Below are 25,055 nucleotides of genomic sequence, written 5' to 3' on the forward strand. Positions count from 1 at the left end.
TGGGCTACAGCAGATAAATAAAGTGATCAGCGTGGTCTCTTCTAGCATCAGAGCTTGCATCTCTGACAAAATATTTAGTATTTTAAGATACGACATCCTGATTCTTCATACATTTGAATAAGACTAAATGCTGTAGAAGTGAAAAGTAATTTATGTCTTAAGGCACCTCTGGTGACTATCTAATCTTACCAACCACTCAAGGCAGGTTAGAATCTGAATTTGGGTCAGACTGCCCAGACCTGTGTCCCATTGAGCTCTGAGTATGTCTGTGGTTCTCAGCCTCTCTCAGGTCAAACTGCACCACTGGAATTTCCCTTGCTGCAACTCATGTTTTTTGCTAATCTCTTTTGCCATGTACCTTTCCAAAAATTCTGAATTCCTAATCAACAATTAAATAGATGACAATAGCAATTTAACCCTTTGCCTAGGCTCTGATCTGCACAAACTCAATTTCATTAGCCATTGCTGTTACATTGCTCTTCTGTTCCCATTATTTTGGTGTCACTTTTTCCAGTTGTGAATAACTTTCTTGTACTTGTGGTTCCAAACTGAACACAGATACTAAACCTAGTGCTGGATGCATTTATTGCAGTAATTCTGTACAAGAGAAATTGATAACAAGAATGAAGAAAAAAGCTACTAAAATATGTAAACAATTTTTCCTTCACTGTTAAATTGCATGTCGTTTGCCACAATATAGAAATTGTGTCATAACCTATGATGTAGTTAAATATTACATTTATTATGAGATTCTCTATCTGCATAAAGAAGCATGGAATTTAGATGAAAGTTAGGGATGGGGGAAAAAAGTTAAGCAGATTAAAAATATTTTGGTTTAGAAAATATGTGCATATATTAAGTAAATTTCCATTCTTATACAGTATTTAGAATTGTCTATGTTGGATCTGTTCTATCATAGCTATGGGGCTAGAAGGAATGAAAGCGTGGATATTGCTACATACTTTCTTCTGTTCAGAGTTTGAGCTCACATCATACTATACTGGCAACAGGAATCAAGGATGAGCAACATAAAATAAGCATGAGGTAGCTCCACTGCTTTTGTTCCCTCTTCATCCAAGCATGTTTTTAGGTAAAGCCACCAAAACCATACTGTGTGGTTCTCAGTTCTTTAGGTATATTAATTCCCCTTATTCTGGATTCCATCTACATTTTAGTTATCCTCTAGCTCTTTGTTGGATCCCCAAATGGGTTGAGAAGTAGACAAACAGCATATTTTTCCTCCTGCATCAATCCTGGAAATTTCCAGAAGTGTGGACACCAGTTATTCTAGAATTTTTCATGAGAGAGGAATTAGTTTTGGGAAATGAGCTCACTGAGTGAGTGGCTTTGGATCACAATGTTAGGCTGAGACCTCAAAAATTCTCTCTTATCCTATTTTATGGGGTTAAGTCCATTTATGTATCTGTCATTAACAGCATAAATAGCAGAAATTTTAATTTTGAAGAAGATGGTTCTCATTATTTCCATCTGTTTATACTAATATACTACAACAACACAGTCCTAATTTCTTCTGTTGCCCCCATGTAAATGATGATTAAATCACATAAAACTCAATCTGAAGTAAACTGAGAATAATCTGAAGAAAAATTTTGAGACTGCTGCCTAAACATCTTGCTTCTATCTCATAAAAAATTAAGCAATTTTCTAACAGTAATATGCATACTTATGCATATGCATAGATAAATAGATATATACATATAAAAATTGAATATTTAGGCACTTTTCTCTGCAACTTTTTAATAATGCTTGCTATTTGTTTGGGTCTAGATGATGCTAAATTGGTATAAAAATTCCAACAATTTTCAAAGAGCACAGAATTCTTCTGGGCTGTCTGTGATAATGAATGCGTAACATTAAACACATGGAGATCATTAAAGTATCTAATTGAAGCTATCCCTTTGAAATATATTGTCTGCTTTTTCATTGAGTTCACAGAATCAGGTTTCTTTCTAATGCAGGTACCAAATTAATCTGCATGTTTATTCAAGGCAAAAAGTATTATTGTATGTTGTAGTATTTATTTAGTTGGACTGTGGTTATTTTACTGGGATCTTAGGACATTTTCTAAAAAACTTCCTCTCTAGAAAAGCCAGTAGAAATGGAAATTGAGGATGATTTGCTGTGGGTGCTCTTGACAAGAATGTATTTAGAAAATTCAAAGAATGAAAGAAGACTCAAATGACACATACAAAACCAAGAGATGTTATGAAAATTTTTTGTTTGATCAATGTTAATTAGCTCATGGAGCAATTATGTAAAATTTGGCAGTATCCACTAGAATAAATAATAATCTAAGTGGTTGAAAGGGAAACGTTTAAGAGTAATATTGACTGAAATACTCACTTTTTAAATAGGTAAAGAGAAAGCTTTCAGGGAATTGTCACCATTTCTATCTGACAATCACTTGCTGAAAAGTGAATTTTTCTGCTGGCTATATAATTTTTCCTATTTTTCCTGGGAAACTTGCTTTGTGGTAGTGTGATCCCGCATTGTTTTCTGCAGGATTGAATGTAGAAGGTAGAAATGGCCTGTATGTTTTTGTGATTTCAATAATCAAGGAATTCCCATTCAGGAAGGCATCAAGCTCCATCACTTCAGAACTAGTCTCTCTTACCTCCTCGTTGCACACTGGCTCTTGAAAAAGACACATTCTCCTCAGCTCTTGAAAATCCTTGGCCTAAAACTGCCTGTATTATTGGCCACTTTGAGCCTGCTAATCTGTCTTTTCCCAGTCCTTTGCCATTTTAATGAATTATAATCAGAATGTTAGTATGAAGTTTATTAAAAAATATTCTGGCTTCCAACATTAAAAATACTGCTCTTTCATAATAATATCTGCAAGAAATTCCTTGGAGTTTTTCTGGTAAATTATGTGTTTGATTTATGTCTATCATTGCTAGCAAAAAAGTAACTACTCTTAGAATAACTACCCATACCACAGATTTAGAGAAATGTTGTCAGTAGAAATTCTTGCAGAGGAAAAGAAAATTAAGGGAGAGGTCAATAATTGCATCACAATATATATATTCTAATCAAGTGGAAATGCCTGCTGGGAAGTTGCTGAGAGCCTTACTTTGAAAGTTAGGTGTCAAACCAGAACAAAATTTTGAAAGAGCAAACATAAAATTTGTTTTCATTCAATCTTTAAGAAATGCACATTTAATCACGTACATTATGTATTAGCATTTCCATTGCTTACATTTTACATGAAAATATTACAGCCTAAGCTTAAATTGATTAAATTTTAAATCAATTAGCAGTAAAGTAACTTTAAAAAATATTTGAAATTTATAACAGCTTATAATAAAGGTAAAGTCTTTTCATAGACTGTGCTTTGATTGAGAATAAGACATGGTCAATGTTCAAATGAGTGCTCAGTGAAGTAAGTGTTGTTTGCAAGGAGCAGCATCAAAAAGTGCTTTGGATATTCCATATATTTAAATCATATGAGCATCTAAAACTTGATTAATTCCTCCCAAGATTAACATATAAAATATGATGAAACTGTATGCTCCCACATAAGAAGGAACATGAAATGCAAGGCAGAACTGGAATATATAACTATTCATGTAAAATTAATGCTAAATAAAATATTACTGTAAATTACATAATGATTTGAAAATTTGAGTAATGAGTAGGGAGTAAATATTCATGTTCAGTGTTCCTCACTGCTTGTTGAAAATAGGTTTCCAGGCTTGATAAACTGTAAAGGGAAGCTATTAGATATTTTGAAATTCAAAATTAGGCTTCTTGGATATTATTTCATTACTTTGAAAGAGAAATTTATTTCAAACATATTGACATGCACACACAAGAAAAAATATTGAAACCTCAAACTAAGTTTTGAATATTTGGATTTTTTTTCTGCATAATATTAAAAAAAGTCTGAACTTATTTTTCTTTTTAATTATTGGAACTGGAGGTGAACCTCAAATGCCTTTAGTCATGCAGCAGTGTGGGCAAGCTTTTCATCCAGACTTAGCTCAGCTTTGCTTTTTAAAGAAGTGTAATCTTATCATTTGACCAGAGATAAGCTCAAAGATGGTTTTAGCCGTGAAAACTGTATATACATCTCTGTCAGTGGTGTGTCTAGCAGACTGTATTTGAAACCTTAATAGGGAGAACCCAAGCATCAGCAGAAAATAAAGATTGTTCCTTTCCTGACTTCTGTGTATGCAAGCAGTAAATAAAAATAATTGTTTTTAATAGCATGATGATATTCTTCTAAGTTTGCATAGTTAGATAATTAAAAGTGAAGAGTAAAAAAAAAAAGAAAGGTAAAGTATATAAAAAAAAGAAAATCTGTGGTGAATATATATTGACAGTAACCTGTCAAAACTACAGTAGAATAGAACTTTTATTAGTCTATCTATTAATATGCATCCAGGAAGTTGGAATATTCAGGCTGAATGTGCAAGTTCACCTTTGCTTTTTCATATTATTATCTAATATATGATCAGAATCTACTCAATTAAAGATGCTATAAGAAAAAACTTTAAGTGAAAAACAATGCATTCAGAAGCTACAACTTTCAGAAAATTTTGCAACTTTTCTGCAATTCCCTAGGCAAGGCTTACCTAAATCAGTGATAGATATTAATGTAACATAGGAAGATTTTTTTTTCTCACAAATTGATTGAATGACATAAATGTTTAACACAGTTTCCTGACAAATGATGGGAATTTCATATACATTAATCTATTTGCAAAAGTACCTTCCTCATTGGCTCATGGGATGCTTTGTTTTTAATGTTGTGTATTTTTCATGACAAAAGGTATGTTGATTATTGTGCTGTTTGTAAGCAGGTCATCAACTGCTTTCAGTGATGGTTTGCAGTGAGAAGGATTGCAGTAACTTCATTTCCCCATGGAAATAGTGACTGATGCAAATTCAAGAACACAGAATCTTCTAATGACTTCCATAGTGTCTATTTCTTTCATTTTCTTAAAACAATGGGAATGGTACTGATTGTGTAACCTTATCTCCTGTCTCAGGTCTCCTAGAAATCCTGAACAGAAGATCATTAAACGAGTGATTGCTCTTGAAGGAGACATTATTAAGTAAGTATTTTAAGCCTTAGAGTCTTTATAGGAATATTGCAGCTTTTGAATGTATTTTAAATCAGTATCCTAGACAACGAGTAATTTCTAGCATTTTCTGTCTATTATTAACAAGGATGTCAGCGTTTTACCTGTTTTTTAATGAGAGGAGAAATGCTACACAAAACTATTCATTCTCTCATGAAATGTACATGGGTACAAATAATGCTTGTTTCTGAGAATATCTCTGCCACAAATCAAGGCAGGTAATTGTACAGCAGTTTTCAATGAGATTATAGGGCTGTGATTTTTCATTTAGAAACTCCAGCTGCTGTTTTGCACTGGGGTGGGCAAGTAGCTTGTTTTTAGGCTTTTGTTTATTTGTTTGTTTGTTTCAGGATCTCATCCTTGATATTTTATTTTATTTTACTTTATTGTATTGAAAAAAGAACCCTCATAGAGTACTGTCCTCACTGCAGTGTGTAGGGAATATGGTGCAACTGATTTTGAGTAAATTATTCTATCAGAAAAAAAAAAAAAAACATTGTAGCAAGAGTAGACTCTAGAGTACATCAAGGCTTGGTTTGCTCTGGCAGATAGAGCTTCCTGCTGGGGCTGGATGGAAATAAATTACCACTAGATGTAAATAAAAAGTTTTTGTGGGAGCAGTATTACTTTGAAGAAAATGCTTGCTTGAAAAGGTTTCTTTTTCCCAGGTACTCAGTGGAATAGACATACAGGTGGGGGGGTGAATCCCTGGTTTCCCATACTAAGATGTGAACGACCCTGGGAGATCTCAGACAATATGGCAGACTGTGACTCAATTCATTTAGATAATGATTCTTGCTCTGGTGTAGTGACTGTTTGAGAGTATTTGGCAGCTGCAATTCAAATCAAGGATTTGAATTTGATTTCAGTGGGCCCTAGTTAATAACATGGGCACTGTGAAATATGTCTATGTATTTTTTTTCTCTTGTAGTCAATACAATTCCTGTTTTATTGAAAAATTCTCAATTTAATTGAATTATCTCAGTTTGAGAAACCAAAATAAATTGCTGTGTCTCTAGTGAAGCAAAATATCTAGAACAAAGGAGATAATCTGATGTCCAAAAGCTACAGAAATCTACAGATAAAACTACCTATCACTTTCAAGAGCTAAAGAGAGAGGAGTACTGTCTTTTATTGACCTGTGTCCTTAAGAAGGTGCTTATATTGCTGATATTAGTGCTGTAATGCATATAAGTGATAAGAATGTTATTCATGTTTCAGTATCCCTCATTTATTTCTGTGGCAATATCAGAAAGAGATTGCAATGTAAGGTAACTTCAAGGGTTACTTTACATTGTTCTATGTTACTAACATATTTGCCTTAATTTTTGAAACTGAGTGTAGATTTTGATTAAAAAAGAAGGTTTAATAACATAAGTTCTAGCTTTAGGAAATTAACTCAGCTGTACATTCAAACTCTTTAAGACTTGGAACTTTTCATTAACATTTGTGGTTGTTCCTGGCCAAATGGACAAAGGTGGAACAAGTGTGTTCAGAATACTGATGAGCCTGCAGGTTAGTGAATCACTCGTGGACACAGGAGACTGTGCAATGATCCTCAGTTGCCTGTGGTAAACCTGGTTAGATTATTTATTGACAGAAATACTGATAGAAATCTCAGTAATTCCGATGTGCTTCTTTTTTTTTTTTTTTTTTTTTTTTTTTTTTTTTTTTAATTATTTGAAGGTGTAACACTCATCCCAGAGCTTTTTGCTGTGTGTCTTGGTCTTGGCTGGAATAGAGTTAATTTACTTCCTGTAGCTGGTACGGTGCTGTGTATTTTTGTCTTTAGGATGAGAATTATGTTGATAACAAAGTGATGCTTCAGTTTTTGCTGAATAGTGTTTACTGTAAGTCAAGGACTTTACAGTTTCCCATGCTTTGCCAATGAGAAGGTGCACAACAATCCAGGAAGGAGCATGGCCAGGACAGCTGACCCAACTGGGCAAAGGGATATTCCATACCACAGAATGTCATACTCAGTGTGTAAACTGCAGGGAGCTGGCTGGAGGGCATTGATCACTGCTTGGGGACAGGTGGTGAGCAATTTTATTGTGCATCACTTGCTGTTCTGGAGTTTTATTCCTCTTTTTCTCTTTTCAGTAATAACAACAACAACAATAACAATGCAGAGTGAATATTACTGTATTAATTTCTGTTGTTGTTGTTGTTAGCATTATATTTTATTTCCTCTCCATTATTAAACTGCTCTTTCTCAACCCATGAAGTTTACCTTGTCCTTCCAACTCCCCTCCCTGCCCCTGGCAGGGAAGGTTGGAGTGAGCAAGTGGCTGAGTGGTATTTACTTCCCAGCTGCAATTAAATCAGACAAGCAGTATTGCCATGGGTTGACATAAGAAGAGTGATAGGCAATATGTTCTGTGATTCTGTAGTTGTGCTTTCATAGCTGGATGAATTATATTTATTTGATCCATTTGGAGAATGATTAGGGATAATACTAGAAAGCTACATTTTCATATGTTATTAATTAAAGTAAGTTAATTAGCATTTTACTGTTTGTTAATTACTGAAAGTGATGGAAGATCAAATAGGCAGAGCCATTAGTGCCATAGGAAAGGCATATTTTGACTTGAGTTCAGGAGTTGACTTCATGGCAGAAAAATCCTGGTTTTCAAATCTTAATTCTAAAAGTATTTAATGAAATGAAAATTGTGATATTTTAAAAATAACTATGACTGACATAGACTTTTTGAAAAGGTGTGTAGATGAAAAATCTATAATAGGTCCATTTTCAACTTTTATTTTATATTTTTCAGGTAATTAGACATTATACTACATAATAATTTACCTTTTGAAATATAATTTGAGGCATTGCAAAATGCTACAAACGCACTGAAATAAAAACACTGTCATTACAGTTTTCTGTTCCTGCTTCCAGTCTAGTTGCTAGTCAGGTGAAGTGAGTTTGGTAGTGTCTTGTAAATTATTAGAAGCATCCAATAAATGCCACACATCTGTAAAAGATAATTTAATTTAATTAAGCTGGTACAACTTCCTCTTCAAAAGAATTCAAAGAATTTAAAGAATGGACAAAAAAATCCTGTTAGTCCTTGCAAATAAGGTCAGCTTGTATACAGACAATATTGCAAAGTGTAGCTCCCATAGATCAGAATTTGTGTTGTTTTCACAGGAGAAATAGCTTTAAGTGGAAAATCGGTTCCTGAAGATTGTTTAAATGATAAGTCTTAAAAAGGAGGCCTTATTTTAAAAGTCAATATAATCTAATTTGTTAAAAATTAATGTTGGTGTTATAAAGCACTTGGAATAACTTGAAATTAAACTTATTTATCTTAAATGCATTACTGGTAGTTCAAAAATCTATAGTAATCTTTCACAGATGAATTATGGTATGTTTTCAGTAACAAAAATAAATGGTAGTTTATGCAAAGGAAATCAAAATTGGTATTAAGCTAGTAAAATTTGAAATCAAGTCTATTCAGTGCCTTGTTGAACTAATTTGCTTTCCTCCTATCTGTTACATTCTACAGGTCTGCAGGAGATTGGTTATGTTTTCTTTCCTCTATTTGGTTGCTTCTTAATACTCTACCTGAGTTAAGAAGGACCAGTGAGCCTCTAGCAAGAGTAATTTTTTTAAAAAAATTATGTTTGGGAATATTGTTAGGCTCTTCATAGTTAGTGTTCTGAACTGAATGCTTCAGGAAAATTCTGTGTGTGTTTATACATTGCATCTTACAAAATTGCTCTGAAGATGTGAAAAAGGAAATACTCCTTGTTTCTCAAAGCATGATAACACAGGCATAGATCCTTGAACTATTAAACTGTATTCACCAATACCAGTTATTCAACAATAACTTTTATTACAAGGTTTATCATTAAGTTGTAGAAACTATTACCACAGAAAGTTAGGAAGGTAAGAGGTATAATGGGATTTGAAAAAGGGTAGAGAATTAATAGAAATAAAGCCCATCCATCAGTAGCTATTAAATGCAGCAGTCACTGTTATTAACTTTATGTACTCCTGTTGTCAAGTTCATGCAGGCTGTTATAGTTTTTCCAGTCAAAGATACCATACTTCCTTAAATTATAAGTAAAATTTGTCATTCTGTCCACTTATTGGAGAACCCTTTCAGCTTCAAACTGTCATTACTCCAAATAAATGTTTGGTTGCTTTTTTTATTCTCAGAAAATTGGTGTCAGTGGCATCCACTATCCCTTTAATGTGAAAAAAGACAATCATTAAGGGTTTTTTATTTTTTGGGGCTTTTTTGTTTTACTAAATCAACTCAATTTTGTCAGATATTATGACTGCCATTATTTTTTACACTGAGGTCCAGGAATGATTTTCCAACAAAATAGCTGTCTTCGCACAGAGACCATACTGCTGGATAACAACTTGGATTAGATTACACCAAAAAATCCATGACTGCCTCTAGAAAGCAGAGCAGCGTGCAGAAAAACTCAGACTTTGCCAGTACTGGAGCCCAAGAATCTCTCTGTACAAAACATCTTCAGGACAATCACCTGGCAGGAATTACATGAAAACCTTTGCTAGTTAATCATAGAGAAGAAATTTATATTCACTAATGCTGTAGTAAGACTCTATTTGCTCTTTCTTTCCTCACTGCCCCTGGTAACTGAGGTACTGCTTTTGTGCTAAGATACTGCTTGCAATGGCTAATAGTTAGAGTAGGAAAATGGATTATCAGTAAACACATTAAAATCTAGAAATCACAGTAGATGATGGCACACAGGGTATGCTTATGGCTGTGTCTTTGTCAAAGTCTACTGTGTCTGTCTTTGGGTTGTGCATATAAATCTGTGAGTGGTCAGATCTGCATTGACAGGAGTGGAAGATGTACAGACATGAGAACAGGTTGTACTCTACAGAGACACAGCACCATCCTCATAGATTACAAATTTTGCAATATCTTTTGTATTGACTGTCTTCATATTGTTCTCTCTTGGTTCTTTATGTATCTGAAGGACATAGTAGCAGTCAAATTACCTTAGATGAAATCTCATCCTTTAAAATATTCTTATTTTGTGTCTGTGTACACAGAATATATATCTCACCAGTTTATGTATCTCTGCAGTTTATTTCGTAGTACTTACTGTTAGGTAGTAATGGGATTTTTTTTTTAGCCGATGAAAGTTTTCTTTGAGGTGCAGCTGTACTGCTCTGTTATGACTCTTTATCATTGACTGTATTCTTGCAAGTCTCCTAAACAGAGTTTCCATTGATTTTTATTCTATTTCCACACAGAGTCCCTGCATGACTGGACTCCATTTCTGTAAATGCAAATTATGGGAATGTATATTGGTGCATCATTTTTAACCCAGAAAAACAAATTAAGAAATGCACGATGAAGATTTTCTGTATCCATAATGAATTTTTATGGTTCTGTCAATTTTTAGGCCCAGTAGTAAAGGTACAAAAAGCTGGATTTCTGAAATTTGGCATTATGACCAGTGCTGTGATACACACAAGTGTTTTAGGAAAAGAAAAATACCATTGTGTCCTAGACCACACATAGATTTCAGTGCATTTTGAGACAGACAAAAGTAATACATAACAAGTACAGCAGAGGGCCCCATGCCCTCAAACTCAGCATGGGCAGCAGCACTTGCCTCACCAGATGTTGGCCCAATGGGACTTGTTCAGCCTGGAGAAGAGAAAGCTTTGGGGTGACCTAACAGAAAGCCCTCAGTATCCATGGAGAGGTTAGCAAGAAGGTGGAGCTAGGCCAAGTGGTGCACTGGCCATAGAAGTTCAGAACCAGATTAAAAAACACTTCTCTTTGAGTATGGTCAGGCAATAGGGCTCTTGACACAGGAGCTGTGGCCTTCATCCTTGGAGGTGTGCAAGGCCTGACTGAATAAAGCCTTCAATAATGGACCTCAAAGCTCACCCTGGTTTTGGCAGGAGTTTGGACTGATGAACTCCTGATGAGCCCTGCAACCTGAAGTATCCTATTATTCTACAATAGGAAATACTAATTTTCAAATGTGTGACTTCACATTTAGTTGAATGTTTTCTCTGTTGGAAGCTTAAAAAAAATGCAGTGTAGTCATCTTATTTAAGACAGCATGTCTTTCATAGACATTTTTCTTTAAAGAAACACATTTTATTTTGGTTTCATTGAAAGTTGATTTGCTGCCAAGGCATCAGATGGTTAGAAAAGACATTCATACAACTAGAGTCATCCCAATAGGAAGCTCAATAGGTTGTCTTTATAAAGATTTTTAAAAAGTGAGCAGTGAGAGACTAAAATGCATTAACACTTTAAAAATCCAGTAGTTAATAAAATGCCATCATGTCTTTCAACTTTAAAAAATTACTTTCTTTTTGCAACCTCTGGATACAAATGTCATTGGTCATCTGAAATTTGGCCTTGAAATCCATACTTAGACATCAGAATAAAGGGTGTGTTTAGTAAAAATGTTCTTTGTTCTGAACAGCATCTTCTCAGTGTTTAGACATCTGGTTAAGCAGTTTCTGGATATAAGCTTAGCTTCATTTCTACTCTGGTGCTCATCTATGTGTATTGCATTAAAAGCTTACTGTGACAAGAACAAAGATGAGGGTAGGAGGAAGGAAAGATATTAAACCCATTTTATAGATGAGAAAGTCAGGATGAAAGATGTTGTTGTAGGCTTATGCTTATATAAGAAGCTTGTGGAACAGATATTAACTGAGCTCCCTGGGCTCCTCATCTCAGAAAATGAACAATAAGTTCATGTATTTGTCAGCACAGATTTTTTTAGGTGTATTGGAAGGCAAACAGGTTCAAAACCTGGAAATTCATGCACTTTCCTCCTGTAAATTGAAGCTACAATTTTTATTAACTCAAGCAGTATTAGGACCAGACATATTCTTATGTTTGCAATTTGAGGAAAAACATGCTGGAACAAAATGCTCTGCTCTGAATAACATAAATAAATCTTACTAGTTATTTCACCTAAAAGCAGTGCAAAAGTCCTCTTTCTGTCTTACTCGAATATATTTTGTGAGCTGAACTCAGCCAGTGACACTGTGAAAGAGTTGTATCTACATAGTATAATGAGTATAAAACTTTCTTGCAAGATAATCTCAGTATGAGGTTGTTTTATTATCTGCATCCTTATTCTGGCTTTAAAGGCCCAAATGATGACTTTCTTGGTGTGGGTGTATATGGGTGTGTGTTTCCATCTGAATTTCTTTGTCTTCTTTGAAGAAAGATTTCAGCAGATTTTCTGTGTATTTCAAATTGAGTAATGGTCAGGTAACTGCAAATGACTGAGGTGGTGATTTTTAAAAAGTTTTCTTGATCCCCTTACATTTCTACGCACAAGGCATACAAGCCCACTCTTCCCTCCTCCCCTCCATCCCTCAGAGCTGGAGATGCTACTTGCTCATGTGATTTATTTAAGCTGATCATATTCATGATACTCCAGTCTAATGATAAAATTAATTTCCCTCTCAACACATGTGCAGCTGCATCACTTTTGATGCTGTATATAAAAAAAGAGCAAAAAGAGAAAAAGAGCCTCCAGTGTTCTTCCTAAATGCTTATATTTCCAGTGCTTTCACCTGGGCTCCCTTTTGGAACTGCTGAAAGCAGCTTAAGTGAACACCATGTACTTGTCATTGCAATGGGCTGACAGGGACCACATGTCTGCTTACCAACTCCAGCTGAAGTGCAGTAACTCCTTCAAACGCACCGACACTGCCGTTTGGGATCATCTGAACAGGCTCATAGGATCGGAGCCTCAGCTGGTATGACAACTCTCAGCTCTGCTCCTGTTAAGAGAAATAGGCCAGTTGAGTCTAAATGAAAATCTGGTTAAAATATTTTTTTAAGGATAACAGTATATATAAAGAAAATATTTTTGGGGGGATTAGACTGTATGTAAAGAATACAAAAAATGTCATCTCCTCAAAGTTGATTTTATGCATTTCATATTTTTCCATTGAGTGGAGAAAGGAATATAAAATTCTACACAGAATGAACTGATAATGATTTAGCTATTATTTTTTTAACTTAGAAAAATAGTGTGAATTTTCTCCTTTGTTTGTTTCGTTTTTCATGAGATTTATAGCCTGACAGTTTTTTAGTGCTCCTGCCTATTTTACTGCGCTGTTTGTCAGCCATATGAAATAATTTGCCATATTTTAATTTGAAAATTTTAACATAGTGTTTTTTATTATGGAAAATTTACAAATATATTCTAGCAGAAATATTAATTGTAAATTATTAATTTAAAAAGATTGCCTCTATAGTTTTGTCGTGCAAACCGATCTGATGTCCTGAATAGTTCACAACAGCAGAACTAATAAGGTTTTGAAATTGACCACCACAGTGGTTATGAGATTCAAATGAGAACAAGAGGGAAAATGACTATTATATTTTAAAATTATTGTATAACTGACTGTTTTTGTCATTCTGCTTCTGTGGAGTAAATAGTGTGATGAAACTGTAGTGTATTTTGGGTATAATGGGTGACAAGTCATTAACTAGAGTCTCCAGCATCCGTGCAGAGGGAAACAAGAAATACTTTTTGTTTTATTGTAGGCAGTGATTGCAAAAATAATTGTTCGCTGACCATTATGCCACAAAGTTTTAATATGCAGGCAAAAAAAGGTTATGATCAACTGTATGCCATGCATTTCTAGAACTTTGGATAGATCCCAGCTAGCATGTAATATGACTATGTTTCAATTTTTTATGTATAGCAAAAATTAAATTCATATTTAATCATTTATAATAGCATCAGTGGGAGCAAGTGATAAATACTGAAAAAGACTGAGATAGAATTTGCTGTAGTTGAAAACCAAAGTAGAGTCACCTGCTAGTAGAAGTGGGAGTCTAATAAGTGATGGACTTATAGAAGAGATAAAATAAAATGGATGAGGAAATCACTGAAATAGGCTAGAAACAGGTATATGCCAAAAAGAGAAAGGTGATTTTTAATGGATTTAGGAGAACCAACCTGTTGATTGGCTAAATTAATCACAATCCAACTGCTTGTGCAAAAGCCCCAAAATTGCCTAGGTGCAGCATAATGGAAATAGAGGGCGCATATAATGAAAAGGACCAGTATTGTGTGTATACACAGGAGTATTATGGAGCATGTCTTCTTATATTCTGATATAATATATGTAGATAAGATCATATTTAAAAGAAGGGCTTAGGCTTATAGTAATAAAAGTCACTGTACTGTTTCTAAAACTTATGCAGTAGTTAAAACTTTAATTAAACAGGTTTTCAAGAATGGGGAGTAGAGACTGAGTTCATAAACCAGACAGATATGATTTGTAAATGAAGAAGAGAGCTAATTAAGCCAAGCATAGCAGCATAATATTAATTTTTAAAAACACTTCAAGTATATTTGTAATAAATCTTGCCGCAGCTACTGCATATTTCCTAATGAATTATTCTACTGTTTAGATTCATTGTCTATGCTGCCAATACTCCATGGCCAGGTAAAAAATTGTATCCTTAGGCATTACACTAATGTTTATTTCAGCACAATTAACTCTTTGAGCTGAATTTATGGAAAGGTCAAAAATTACAGAAGGAATCTTTAAGCAGAATATTTTTAATCTGTGTAAGTTTTATTCAACTGATGTTAATTCTAGTTTCTTTGCTGGGGAGACAGAGGTGAATATGGAGTTCTTGCTGATCTCTATCAAGAGATCTCTGTCACATGGGATAGAAAAGGCCTCAATTATATGTATAGAAGACAATTAAAAGAGTTAGTGAACTGCTACATTTCCTTCCATATGAAAAAAAGTATTCAACTCTGTTTTTATACATTGTCAGATAGCTAAGTTGAAAAGCACTTGCTGATATTTGGCTGCAGTTTTTCTTTGTGTCTCTGTGTTTCCTCAAACTATTTGCCTATAAACCTTAAACATTTTCAATTTTTTGAAAGATGTAATAAACCCATTATGATGTTAATTCTTTGGTTGAGTTTCTTTATTTTTTTAAAGGAAGCTTTAGTTTTCTGGTAGATTGCAGAGAGTAGCTTAATTTTGTCTTCTTCTGCTGGGAAATATTGATGTTTGAACAGGTGCAGTTAGATCAGCTTTAGATATGTTCTTTTGAGATCTCTGCTACATAGAATATGAAAATTTGGGTTAGTTTTTGAAGCAGTAACAAATGCCTGAGGACTTTTGAACTGAATTTTCCCTCTCTGTCCATTCAAATATTCTAAAATCTCTTTTTAATTTTTTTTTTCTAGAGAGTATTAGAGGTGTAGTTAATATTGAATTTTTCATAATTATTTTCCATCTTTCTGGAATACATAGACATAAACTGTTTCACAATTTTAATTAGTAATATCTTTATCCCTTTTACCACTGTTCATGCTTGATACTACCCAAACATGGGCAAAAATACCAGACATACCACGAATGCTACACATATATCTACTGAGTTTTGTAGAAAGTTTCTTAAAATCTGGAGTATTCTCTGTGTTTCTGACTATTCACTGTCTGCTGAGCAGACAGGCTTTTCTGGGAGCTCCCTAAGTAATGTTATGTACAGTCTTAATGAAGAAAACCCAAACTTTTATTGAAAACAAAATTTTAAAATATTTTTTAAAAGAGCACGTGACACAAAGAAAAGAGGAAAGCTATACTCACAGCTGACTGGAAAGGAGGAAACTGTAATATAACCAGACAAAGTTGTCTTTCCCATCCTTTTCTCCAGCACCACAGATATTCCATTGAACACTTCTCACCATGATTATTTGGTTAAAGCAGGATCAGCTTGGTGTCCCAGCTGGCTTCATTTACATACTAGTGCTGAAATTTCTGGCTGCAGCAACTGGTTAGGTACAGATGTTGCACTCATTTAACTGTTTGTGAAGTTCTGTGCATGTATATTTCTGGAAATTTTTTATGTTTTTATGTTTTATGTTTTAAGTTTTCATTACAAAAAAATTATCTGCTAATGTTATCTACTGGGCTCTACATATTCCTGACGATAAAGTTATAAACCTGAAACTAGAAAATATGAAAGAAGTGTGAGAGGAGAAAGGATGAGTTAAAAATCAGTCATAATCCATTTCTGTGAGAAACCCCTCATCGGAGACCTATCAAGGTCTTGCAGTTGAATGGCATGACACCATGAGGACAAGTGAATTTGGGAGTAAGAGGTAAAAGTATTGCCACAGCAGCCTTGTCCGTGCAAGACAACAAAGTCAAAAGCAGACTTCAGTTCTAAGAGTGAAATGTTACAGGTCTGTAAAGGGAAAGTCACTATTGTTACAAACCTTAAAGCACAGGGCAACTTCCTCACCTTTCATATCTCACTGTATAATATGACTTTTATATGATTCTGAAGAACAAGAGAAGTCAGACCATTTTGTAGGTAATTTGATACTTGCTATTTAATGTAGTGACCTAAAAATTCTGCCTGGACAGAAATAGCCATTTACTGTAGAAATATTTGCATCAACAGTTTACCAGCTGATACAGTGCAATACAGTTTAACTCATCCTGTAACCTTCCTTTTCTTTTAATTTTTAGGGAATGTGTAGGAAATTTTGTTTCTGTTCCCTGTCCTCAACATCATGCTTACGTATTCCCCATGTATCTCTGAACCAGTGCTGAACTCAGTCTGTAAAACCTTTTGCAGAGTTGAGTTCAGTTCCTTTGTATCCTTTGATATACATAACGGGGTTTAGAAGTGTTAGAAATACTTGCAGATCTCTTTACACTATCACATGATACAGAGGCATGTAAAAATAATTTTAAACACACCAAAGTATGTTGGACATCTACTTTTTGACCCAAAGTTGTCTTTTACAAGAACTTAAGGCAAGTTTCACCTTTTAACCACTCAATTTTTTTCTGCTCACTTATCTGTAAGGTGCTGACTTGCTGCCAGAAGAAGGGCAGGAGATTAACATATGTTGATGAAAAATATTTTTTCCTTAGACTCTTAATGATTACCTCCTTAGGTGTCTTTTCTGCTATGAGCACTTTCCGTGTTGTACATTCAGTGCTGAAAGATCATGCAATTCTTAGTTGAAATTGTTGCATCAAAGGTCTACTATAATTAACAGTTGAAAATTGAGTGATGAATTTAAAAAGTCTTTTGGCACAACTATTAATTTCCAAAGGAAATAAAACTCTTGAGTTTCACAGGCTTAATGGGTGGGATTCAGTTGCTTTAAACATACCTATCCAGTGCCATTTTAGATGTCCTTGTTATCCTGTCTTGTTTTATAAACTACAGTTTCAGAAAGGCACAATTCCCTTGAACACTGTGTTATCACTGCCCTTGTCATGAGTATGTCTCAGCAGACTACCTAAAATAGCACCAGTCATTTATGTGTAGGCATACAAGTCACTCTTCATAACAAATTAGATGGTTCATGAAAAGCAATTAAAAATATCATGCTGTAGTTTTGGCAAAAACTCAGCAACCTTTTGGGCTTAAATATTTTTACATTTTTTTTACTCATTTACTGTATGAAAATTGTTCTTTGAATTTTCTTACATTACATAAAGCTAATTCAGGGATGGTGGGCCCTTTTGCAGTGTAAGTAGATACCTTTTACAGCAATGAATGAAAACTATTTGACTTTGGCCTATTGTTTGTTTCCCAAGTATACACACAGGTTGATATTTGATGGATGATCAATAATAGAAGAGTATCTCTGATGTTAAGGTGTGTGACAAGCTTCCAGTGTGACTGTTTTGTAGTCATTATTGAGTGTGTGATTACTGGGACAGCTGCTTTATTCTGGAGAAGAAATTTTGACTATGTTGTATTACTGTGACAGCCTACTGTAATTTATATTTATAATACAGTAATTTATAATCCTAAATTTATAAGCAAGCCCTTCTAAATATTTCATATAATGTATTTGGATTTTCAACCTGAATATATATAAATATAATTTATAAATATATGTATGTGATGTATACATGAATGAGAAACATTCATGTGATGTATGCATGAATTAGAAGCCTGCCAAATTTTTAGGAATTAAAAGGTATATGAAAGGTCGGCTAAAACGAGAACTGAAAAATAGATTGAAATGAATCATGATTCAGCTTTTCAAACCTTGTTTCTGTGTTGTCTGACTGAAACTTTCAGTCTAAATAGAACTTAAATGTATAATATATGCTTATACACCATGTCTTTAATTACGAGAAATTCAAAACATCCTTACTCACTAGAGACAAATTCTGCTTAGAATAAATAGAAGCAGATTGGAAAGATAAACCTCATGTTTCTTATACCAAGGAAAGATTGCTAAGCTGGTGTTCTCAAGTACCTGAAATGCTCTGACAGTGACAGTGGCTGGCAATAATTGTAAATTTGAAAACAAATGAAATTGCTTTCCCTCTTGCTGGGCTTTGCTTACTAAACTATGCCTTGAACAGGACATCTCTTAAAACAGGATTTGCATCCTGTAGATCTGCAGAGAGAATGAAATGTTTCACTTTTTCTACAAATGAGAAATTTACCCAAAATTGCCCCTTAAATTCAGATTAAATTGAACATAGTTGTTTTATTTTTTACTTTTACTTCAGTTTTAAAGTACTACAGAGATACAAGTATGATTTGCTACAATAGTTATTTCTAATATCAGACATGTAAACATCATCAATTGTGATCACCCTGCAAGGTTCTGTGCAGAGAGATTGCTGGATTGGTGAGTAGTTGAGGGAAAATCAGAATCATTAGTCATGTTTATTCCCTGTCAGCTTTTCAGATACTATAATTAAGTTAGGGCTAAAGATCTTATTACTGAATGGAGTTTGTAGTCCCTGGTGGAAGATGCATTACAGGTGAATCTCAAATTCCAAGCTAAAACCTGTAATTCAAATAAGAGCTTCACAAAAAAAGTCTTGTTTACAAAAGAACGGAGTTCCAGTTTCATACAGATGTGTCACTCCTCCATCTCAGCCATGTTCTGATTATACCTGTCTTGTGATATTTAAAATAAAATGAGTCTCAATTTCTGACCAAATTACTATTAGGTACTTTTAATGTTGTTTTAAAACTTTCTGTAGATTTTGACTACATAATTCTTCAAGCCATATTCACATCAGCATAATATCAAAATCCCATTAGTTTCACATTATTTGCTACAGCAGATCAAGTCCCTGGGCATTTTTAAAACCAGATGATTTCAGACACACAAAATCCAGTTACAAACTGCTTTATCATGAAACTGGGTCTGGCTGTGCTGCAGCACAGACATTCAGACTGTCAAAAGGAAGAAGGCAAGCCATCAACAAAAATTAAAGAAAGACAAATGTATACAGCAGAAAAAATATTTTTAAGTCGCAGTATTTAATGAGCATTAAAGCTAATGAGAATTCCTGAGAACACTGGGTGATAGAAAATTAATAACCTTGTGTTTTGTAATTTTCTCCAAGCTTGTTTAGTAGTTAACTGTCACAGTGATTTTTAATGAAAACATAATGTTGATTATTTATTTATTTATTTATTTAAAAACCTTCAGTGGATTTCTGATCACTTGATCAAAACTAATTATAACAAGTACTCTGACCTGGAAAGTTATGAAAGCAAAAAATCTGTCTAGTTTTGCAAGAGATAGTTTATCCTCATTTCAGCGGTGAAATAATTAATTCCTTCTTTACTACATCCAGTCACTACGGCCTAAGTGAAAAACTGTGTGGTTGTTGTCTGAGCCTCACTGCAATCACAGATTCATCTCTGCTCCCAGGAACAGTGCTTGTCATTTTGTCCTTGTGAAAATGGAAAAGCTCAACAATGATGACAGTATGAGGAACTGAAAACCTGACACATTTCCACAACTCACTAAAAATGATAGGAGCAGATGTCAGTTTTTCTTTGCACATCTCTGGAAGAGACTGGAGGTCTGTCACAGTGTGGAACATCTCCACAACCACTGTGTTACAACTTCTGTGCAATGCCTGCAGCAGAAGCAATAGCAAATTTTCTCATGAGTCTTGGCTACATACTTTGGTTTATATAGATATTATAAAACAGTAGTTTCAGGGTTGTGATATGTTACTGGATACATGATTGTATAATATACAGTTAATATGGCTGTAAATCTAATAAATCCAAGTCTAACCCTAATCCAAATCCTCTATTTTATGTGGCCATTGTTTAAAAAAAAATGGATCATTAATCTTGAAAAAATAAAATCTATAAAAATTGCAAGTCTGCAAATACATCAGAGATTTTTCCTGGTATATTATTCAAGATATTTTTTACATTACTTGTCTGCTTTATTACAGAAGTGAAACCTCACAAAAATAAATTAAAGCAGAGAATTCTAGAGTTTCTAGCCCAAGAAAAGTCTATGTTAAGTATCTAATTTGTGTTTGCTTCAGTTCATTTAGAGATATCGTCTAAAAGAAATATCCAAATGCAAGATTTTGCCCTGGTGGATTCGATTCCCAAACTAGGGGACTTCTTGTCAGTTAGATGATGAATGTATGGCACTATATCAGTATAAAGTAGAACTTGCTTTCCCTTGCAATGCATATCTCTTATCAGTAATCCTCCTAGAATTGGATGTACTAAATTCAATGTAATACCTATGTGTTGATATTCAAAGCACATAAAAGTATAATAGTATCTGCCAATACAAAAAGCAGGAATATAATTTTTCCCGCCAGTCTGTAGCAAGCAATATGGCAAACTTTTTGTCTATGCTCTTTATGGCAAACTTTATGTCTAGAACTTCCATTACAAAAAATTATCAGTCAAAGAATTCGTTTTCTCTTAAAACAATCAATCAAACAAACAAATAAATAAATATTCATACTAGACCATGTCTTTCCTGTACTGATGCAGCAGCATAGGCAGTCTGATGGAGGTGATAAAGTAGTTTGTCATGTGCTTTTTACTTAAAAAGCAGCATCATTCTTGTCATCACATTAGTAGTGAAAATTGCAAGGTGTGAGATATTTACTAGGGAATGTTGTAAATGAGATTAGAGTGGGGGGGATTTCAGCACCATAAAGTGAATGAAAAGCAAGAATATGCTAGTTCTACAGAAGTTAAATTTGATTACTTAACAGAAACATCATTTTAGGACATAGTAGATAACTATTATATTCAGCATGGAAATGAAGAAGCCTGAACAGCAACTGCAGGTTGATTTTTGAGTGCACCCAAAAGATGCCCACAGTGTGGGTAGATGAGGGAATGCTGAAGGAATAGGAACATTCAGAAAACATAAGATTGATAGAGGAGACCTAATAAAAAATTTCAATATGTAAACGTTTCCTATATGATTGATATGATTAAGTACTTCCCATAGCTTTAGAAAACATACAGAATTATAATTACCGTTGGACCTAAAGTGTTAAGGGCTATACATTAAATATTATGAATAATTTTATAACTAAAGAATTTTTATGTATTAGATATTATTTTATGCAGAAATTTGTAATATTTCTGTCACTAGAAGATTTTAATTCCAGGTTAAACTAACTTTTGAAGAGATGGCTAAATTTCCTTAGACTTTTGTTTGTTAAATTAGGTGTGAATGTCTCTAGCATGGGTACTCAGTGTAAAGGGATTGGTCCCATCCTGTCATTTTGGGGTGAGAAAGCAAAGGTGAATGTATTGCTTGTGACAATCTTTTCAAGAGTACTTGACCTATTTTTTTTTTTTTTTTTCAATAGAAGGAAACCTATGACTGCATTAGAATCACTAGAGCTCTGGAAATTATATGAAAAGAGTTAGAAAAGCAATGGTGACTAATCTACATAGCATTTATTTACCATAATGCACCCATTGTCTTTGCTTCTGTGTAGCTGGTGCTGTGTCCCTTTTCTAGCCTCTGTACTTGTTTTTCCTTTCCAAGGGGAGAAGGGAAGGAGAAAATAGGATGTGCTTATTGGCCTTGTATGGACCAGGGAGGATCTGGAAAGCCAGGAAGTATTCCTGATCCCTACAGTTTAATGGTAGGCTGTGTCTTAATTTGAATAGAATAAAGGGCTACTCAGAAGCCAAGAATTTAAAATACTGTGCACCACGGGGAAACAGAGCTGAATCAGTTTTAGGCTCCCATAGTAAGGCAATAAAATGAAAACAGAATGTCTAAGATAATTTCTTTCCACAATCACAGGTTTTCAAAGTGGAATGGTTTTAAAGAAATTTTCATCCATTTTCAGTGATTGCAGATGGCAATGCAGGGAGAGCCAGTTGAAGGGGGTCTAGATATAAACTTGGGAAGCATGCTACTAACTTAAACTCCATTTTCCCCTATTTGTTTTGTTCTAAAACATTTGGTTGTATAAAAGAATATATACCCAGAAATATATATTCAGAGTGTAAAGATAAAATTATAATATGCAATATTATTAGATATGCTTTATATGTATATGATTTATTTATATATATATGAAATGTTATATTTATATTGTGTTCCCAGTTACCTGGTGGTACCTGTGGCTAGAAGAGCAGGGTTCTATACTGTCATCACTGCCATTTTAAAGAGCTCAAAAGGAGTCCAGTCTCACTGAAGATAAAGATGCAGCAACTACTGTAGTCAAAATTATGAGACAGAATGGAATTAAAGTCTGTTGCAGACATTAAGTTTTATCTTACTACCCGGGAGGAGGAGGGAGCACAACTATCTAGACTTCTGGTGATTTTACATGCTTATATGAAAAACACTTCTCCAAGGAAGACAGAGAAGAGAAAAAAATAAGCTATTTGGATACTTTCTGAACATGCTTCTCTCATACCTTCTATGTTTCCCTAGAGATTTTGTGTACCAGGTGTCTCTTTTGACACTGCCCTTCTTCTTCTTTAGTCCTGGGTGGTATTGGAGGAGGTCTAATTCCTTTAGGAGACAAAAATTATTGTGATAAGTAATAGTGTTAATGGGAAAGAGCACATTGTTCATTGAAAGGAAGGCTGGTTAAGCATGCTTTTGCATCATGTCTCTTTATGTAGCAGCATCCCTTTTTTATTGTGCTGCTAGTAACTTCTAGGGCTCTACTCTCCCATTTTTTACACCACTTTTAAAAGAGATGATGATAAACCATTGGAAGACACCTGTATTTCAAGTTTTTGCCATCATTAAAGCTTTCACTAAATAAAACATAAACATTTCCAAAATTCTATCGAAGTGCATGATTTTTCTCTCTACTCTGTAAGTTTTTATGCAAATACAATGATTTCCATTACATAAAGGTAATTCCTGGTTACTTCCTTCTCCCACTTATAATGCCTCATTCTTTTTCTAGAACTTTGTCTCGTTCTTTCTTCTATCACAGATGCAATAAATTTTATCAACTTTATTTCTCTGTCCTTTGTGCTCTTTAATGGATTTTTATACTTTATCCTCTTTTACATAGTCTTTTAATTTTTAATAATTCCTTAATGTCTTGCCCACAGCTTATATTTTTACTTGCATTCAAAGCATATATCTGATATTAAATTGAAGATTGTTTGTTTGTTTGTTTGTTTTTTCTCCATCACTGAATCAGATTTATGTTGTGACCCTATACTTTGCATAAATGATTTTCTTGAATGTATGTCCAGGGTTTTGACTATATATTGTGCTGTCACCAAATCTGCTTCCAACTGTCCAAAGTTAAATCTTGTACTGCCCCCCTGACTGTTTCTTGTAGGTCTGCAATCAACAACTCCTGTTTGTCTATTCCAGGACTCTTATTTTCTCTACATACAGGATGGTCTTGCTGATTCTTTTCTCAGTGTGTGTCACACTATCTTTGATTCTGTTTCAGCTCTCTTGAGGAACTGTGCCAAAATCCACTGTATGATTTTGTCAGTCCTAGTATCAGGCTCCAATTACACGTCCTATCTTCTCATCAAAAGGAATATTTCATAGCTCTAAAATGTGTGTGGGTTCCTGTTTCTCTTCAGAAGTAAATGCAAAGGGCTGAGTACTTTTAGACTTGGGTATTGTAACTGACTTCTCTGGTCTAGTGACTATTAGGGGACTTTGGGACTCTTCTTGCTCATAGCTTTATCTTACCCACTGGATTTTTGGGTCCATCCATAAATCATTGTGTAAATTATCATTCTTGACACTCAGCTTTTCATTTGTTTTCCACCCTTTATCATTTGAACTTGACTACTGCCTCTTCTCAGCCTGAGGAAGGGCTTTGCAAACACCTTCTAATTACTTTGGCATTTCTGACAAAAAAAAAAAAGGCAAAGCTTCCTTCATTTAACTGTTTATAATAAACTGTTTATTATAAATCTTTTTAATATTTGTGACTTTAGAGAAAATAGTTGTGTAGTTTTGTATTTCTTTTTTATGATGATCTCATTTTTCCTTGTATACCTAGATATATATACTCTGATTTGGATCCAGCGCAACTTCTATACCTCTTGGGACACAATGATAAAAAGCTGTCATTTTAATTTTTAATCAGTATGGCATAAATTAGAGACACCAATAAATAAAGGCTTTATTGGGTCACAATTCCCTGTTTGTGTGGGGTTTCCAATGTGAATCTGACTCGTGTAATTGATATTCTGTTCATATGAAAAGCTTAAAGTGTCTTTTAACGCATAGCTGTTAGGCTGTAGATACGTTGAAGATGTATATTGAAATAGTTAAATTAACTTCAGACCAAAAAAAAGAAATGTGTCCCTAAAATTCTAGATAGCACTAGTCGTTTATTGCCCTATAGTGATTTCTTTTATTAATGTCCTTCTTCTTAATTTTATGTGTTTGTCTCTTTTTGTTTTTAAAAATCAAATCTATGCTGTGATAATGTGACAAAGGAAGGAAATGAAGAATAAAGTACTACAAATGAAATGCTTTTAAACAAACTAATTATTGCATATACAAATGCATTGACTAAGTTTGGGTTTTCAATTAGGTAACTAATTATGTTGAAAATGGCATAGCATGTTTAAATAGATGCCAGTGCCTCTGGCTCATCCAGTTCTCTCTAGGCTGTTATTTAAGTACACAGCTAATTCACTTGCTTTTTGGTATCACCTGTTATAATTTAAAAGCATGGTT

At 34.1% G+C, this 25,055-nt stretch overlaps 1 protein-coding gene across 1 annotated transcript in view; it reads left to right on the forward strand.

Annotated features, from left to right (window-relative positions):
• IMMP2L (inner mitochondrial membrane peptidase subunit 2) overlaps positions 1-25,055 on the forward strand; it is a 409,354-nt gene that overhangs the window by 264,973 nt on the left and 119,326 nt on the right. The window contains exon 4 of the mRNA XM_021545266.3: positions 5,016-5,081. Within this exon, the coding sequence (XP_021400941.1) occupies positions 5,016-5,081 (66 nt within the window). The remainder of the gene's footprint in view (positions 1-5,015; positions 5,082-25,055) is intronic.

This window comes from Lonchura striata, chromosome 5 (assembly GCF_046129695.1).
Source record: "Lonchura striata isolate bLonStr1 chromosome 5, bLonStr1.mat, whole genome shotgun sequence".
NCBI classification, from domain to species: domain Eukaryota; kingdom Metazoa; phylum Chordata; class Aves; order Passeriformes; family Estrildidae; genus Lonchura; species Lonchura striata.